Raw genomic sequence first — 4,599 nt, forward strand, 5'->3', positions numbered from 1 at the left:
TTTACATATGTGATGACAAAAAAAAAGAATATTATTAATACTATAATTATAAATACTTATTCTGAATTATTTGATCTTTTTATTATTTTTATTTTTTTATAATGCAGGAGTAATGACACCAAAACAACAATCTTATGATCCAGCTTGGAGACATGCACGTCGATTAGAGAATCGATTTCATTGGCAATGCTTGCATTGCGATATGATTGGACGCGGCGGTGGGATCACACGCCTAAAACAACATCTTGCTGGTGGATATCCAGATGTTTCTAAATGTCCAAAAGTTCCTCAAGAAGTTCGTCGTGCAATGAAAGAGGAACTTGATGGGAAAAAAACAATGAAGTATAAACAACAACAACAACGTGAACTTTTGGATAGCCGAAGTTCTAAAGAGCCAACCTATGATGAGTTTGAAAGTCGTGATGAAGTTCCAAATGACGAAGAATTTTTAGCAGCTCTCCATGCCTCTCGAACTGAATATGAATATGAGCAACACATGAGACATGGTGGTACTATAGTTGGCGCTGGTGGAAGTGGCTCAGCTGGTGCTAGTGGATCTGGCTCAACTACTGCAGCAACATTGGGAAGGAGTGCAAGTGCTCGTATTACTTCAACACAAGGTGGTATTGGTCGTTTTTTCTCTTCTATGGGACGAAGACGAGCAGTTGATGTTGCTGATATTGATCCACTAGCATTCCCAGACCAAGCTAGCAAACAAACTCGGATTGATGATGCATATACGAAAGAGAAGAAGAAATCAATCGGTAAAAGTATTGCTAAATTTTTTCATTTTAATCAAATTCCTCCTAATGCAGCAAACAACACATACTACCGTAGTATGGTGTCCAACATCCAGAAATCCGGTCCGGGTATTCAACCTCCGACTGCATATGAAATTGCTGGTCCGTATTTAGATGAACAAGTGGAGGAGATTAAGACTTGGATTCTATCATGTAAGAAGCAATGGAGTTTATATGGGATTACGTTGATGTGCGATGGCTGGACAGGACCTACACGGATGAGCATCATCAACTTTCTGATATACTGCAATAGAAAGGTCATATTTCATAAATCTATTGATGCAACTACAGATTATCATGATGCACCTTACATATATCGTTTGATGGATAATGTGGTTCAAGATATAGGTGCAGAACATATAGTGCAAGTGATTACAGATAATGGTGCCAACTTTAAGAGGGCTGGAGAGTTGTTGGAGCAAAAGCATCAAACATTATTTTGGACACCATGTGCAGCACACTGTATTGATTTGATGATGGCAGATATCGGTAAACTCGATATAGTGAAGAAGATAGTGAAAAAAGGTCAATCGCTAACAAAATTCCTTTATAATCATCATTGGGTTCATGGATTAATGAGAAAATTTATTGATGGGGAGATTTTGCGACCAGGAGCGACTAGGTTTGCCACTCATTTTCTTCTGTTAAAATCATTATTTCAGAAAAAAAGTGGATTGAAAGCCATGTTCACTTCTGAGGATTGGGAAGCCTCTCGATATTCTAACACGACCGAAGGTAAAGAAGTGCAAAAAATTATTATATCGGTTAGATTTTGGGACTATATTGCAGATATTCTTGTAGCAGTAGAGCCCTTGTATGTTGTTCTGCGCAAAGTTGATATGGACAAGAAGCCACAAATGGGCAATGTTTACCGTCTAATTTATGAAGCAAAAGAGGAAATTAAGAGGCGTCTACAATCACCAACCAAGTATCAACCTTATATTGATATAATCACTGCAAGATGGGACAATCAAATGGGAAAATATATTCATTTGGCAGGTGCGTATTTTTTAATGATAAAAGAATTTTTAATATTTGTTATTAATAGTTATATATGTTTAATTATTTTAGGTTATTATCTCAATCCGGCATATCAATACCGATATAATCTTGGCACAAATGAAGATCTATTAGCGGCCCTCAGAAATGTAATATCAAGACTACAACCAAATAGACAATTAGCTACTGAGGCTATTAATGAAAGTCGATTATTTCGAGAGGCATATGGTTCTTTTAGTGATGATTTTGCAGTGTCATGCAGATATAAAATGGATGCAGGTAAATATAGTAAAATCATTAGTAATTATTGTCAATAAATATAAATATTATTTTAATTTTGTTCTTATTTATCTTACAGCTGAGTGGTGGTTACAATTTGGAGGATCAACTCCAAATTTGAAAAAGATTGCAGTACGGATTCTTTCACAAACAACATCTTCAAGTGGTTGTGAAAGAAATTGGACAACTTTCTCCCTCATTCATACGAAAGTTCGAAATCGTCTTTCTTATCGTCGTTTGGAGAAGATGGTCTATGTTCATTATAATATGCGTCTTCAACTAAGAGCCATAACAGAAGAGAAGGAAGAACAAGAGTCTGGTGATGTAGACCCATTTGATATTGGATTTGTCCAAACTGAGAATGATCCAATGATGGATTGGTGGAGCGCTGTTGAAGCTGAGAATCCATTACTTGATGAAGCAGGAGACCCACCACGACCATCTGAATTTCTTACTCAACAGATTGAAAATATGCAAACTAGAGGAGATATCGATGAGGAAGAAGACGATGATGATCAAGATTTTCGATTTTCTGGATCTCGACCCAGACGTTCTCAAACATCCCAACCCCAAACTCAACCAAAATCTGTAGATAAAGGCAAAGGTAAAGCTCCTGCAACTTTTACTAAAGAGAAAAGAAAAGTTAAAACTCCTACTTTTAAGGAAAGGGGTCAATTGAGAATTAGGGAAAATCCACTCGAAGCAATTGATGAGCAAGAACATGATGACAGTGATGAAACATCATCACCTTCCGATACTGTAGTCCGACGAGAAATTCGAAATGATGATAGTGATGTCGATAGCAGTGCAAGTACTCATGGAAGTGATAACAGTGGTGATGCATCTGGTGGTGGTGAAACTTATGTTCCCTCTACTCCAGCACCGGAGCCTTGGACATGTGAGCAAGATTACACGCATGCAACTCAAGATGATGATCATGGAGGTAGAACTATTATGACTCAGTATCGACGTCGATCTAAAGTTGACAAACAAAAGGAAGCTCATAATTATCAAGATATGAGGGAGAGTTTAGCTGAGATTGATTCTGATCGAAGTTCATCATACTCACGGCCTTCTTATTATAGTTCTGATGCATCTTATGGTGATCCATCATATCAGAGTTCAGGGGCGTATGCTTATCCTTATCCTGTGCCTGTACCCGTTCCGATTCCAGTGGTGCCAGTTCAAGTCCAACTTCCAGTGGTGAATCGAGACATGCTGATGGACATGTGGAGAAATCAATATCAATATTGCATGTCATGGGATGATTATTTAATCTGGGCGTTGGAGAACTATGGAGTTGATCTAAGCAGAATGTTGCAAGAACCAATGCTTCCATCTGATTCACGTCACTCCTTTTGGTATTAGTAAGGTAACTTATTATGATGTATCAATTATCAATTATAATTTGAGTTATTGATAGATCAATTTTCTTTAAAGAAAGATATATTTATTTATTTTTGTTTAATAATATTAAAATGGTCAATAATTGAGAACTTATATCAAATCAATATACAATTTATTTTTAAATTATACACAATAAACATATTTATCTAATAATTACTATATATATAAATAAAAAAGTACCGAAACTGTATCGGCACGGTACGATACGATACCGAAACAGTATCGTTCCGGTCTGGGACCGAAACCTCGGCACGGGTCGAGATTTTAAACCTTGATTGGGCAGGTAGAGGGTTGAGTGTTGATCCTTCCATCTAAACTCCCTTATTATTCTTTTTAAAAAAATTTTAGGGGGCGTTTGGTTTGATCATTTTATTTTTTTTTTTTTTTTTTATTTTCTAGAAATTATTGTTTGCTTTGTGTTTTCCAATTTCATTCTCTGGAAAATGAGAAGGCATTCTCTAAGAAAATAGAAAATGATAAAATATCATTTTCTGTGGAAAATAGAAACTACAGGAAAATACAAAAACGGGCGTTTTCCCCCTTCTCCGTCGTCACGAAGCACATCCTCAAGGCCACTGAATTCAAGTTAACCGATGCGCCGTCACACCTCAGCGAGAGGAAGGTAGGTCCTTGCTTACTAGCGCCATCACCGTCCAGGCAGAGGACCGCGGCTCATGGCGCCGCCGACTAATGAAGATCCGAAAATCGCCATTGACAGAATGATGGATTTCTTGTCGATCCACGAGTATTTGGAACGACGCAACAAAATTGAGCTTTAATTAGGAGGCTTAGTCAAAGGCACAAATGCCTCTCTAACCTCCACCAGTCCCGCCTCCAGCAGTCCGCTGCCCAGAGCGCCGCTTCCGCCGCCTCATCTGCCTTCATCGCCTTCCTCACCCGCTTCGATGAATCTAGACGCGCCGTCGACGCCGAAATCCATTGCTGCAGTGCCCTTTCTGCCGACCCGACCTCGGCGGCATCCCTGAAGCCCGGCCTCAAGAAGGTAGCTACATCTATCGCAGACCTCGTCGTTGATAATTCCTACTTCTCACTATCCTACGAGGTTCGCTCCTCCTTGAAGGCGATCTCCCTTCTGAAGGAGACCTTGGATGCC

General features: G+C 38.8%; 1 protein-coding gene across 1 annotated transcript; it reads left to right on the forward strand.

Annotated features, from left to right (window-relative positions):
• The first annotated feature begins 82 nt into the window (after nucleotides 1-82).
• On the forward strand, nucleotides 83-3,446 carry LOC141843279 (uncharacterized). Its single transcript, XM_074731342.1, has 4 exons — nucleotides 83-1,325; nucleotides 1,605-1,799; nucleotides 1,872-2,078; nucleotides 2,158-3,446. The coding sequence occupies exons 1-4, from the start codon at nucleotides 113-115 to the stop codon at nucleotides 3,444-3,446; spliced, it is 2,904 nt and encodes a 967-aa protein (XP_074587443.1). The 5' UTR covers nucleotides 83-112.
• The last annotated feature ends 1,153 nt before the right edge of the window (nucleotides 3,447-4,599 follow it).

Source organism: Curcuma longa, chromosome 1, assembly GCF_044706935.1.
Source record: "Curcuma longa cultivar G26 ecotype Majalengka, Jawa Barat chromosome 1, ITB_CL_G26_1.1, whole genome shotgun sequence".
In the NCBI taxonomy this organism is placed as follows: domain Eukaryota; kingdom Viridiplantae; phylum Streptophyta; class Magnoliopsida; order Zingiberales; family Zingiberaceae; genus Curcuma; species Curcuma longa.

Coding starts and splice junctions, on each gene's coding strand:
- LOC141843279 (XM_074731342.1), top strand. CDS start 113: ATGACACCAAAACAACAATCTTATGATCCAGCTTGGAGACATGCACGT. Junction 1,800..1,871: donor AAAATATATTCATTTGGCAG/GTGCGTATTTTT, acceptor TAATTATTTTAG/GTTATTATCTCAATCCGGCA. Junction 2,079..2,157: donor CAGATATAAAATGGATGCAG/GTAAATATAGTA, acceptor TTTATCTTACAG/CTGAGTGGTGGTTACAATTT.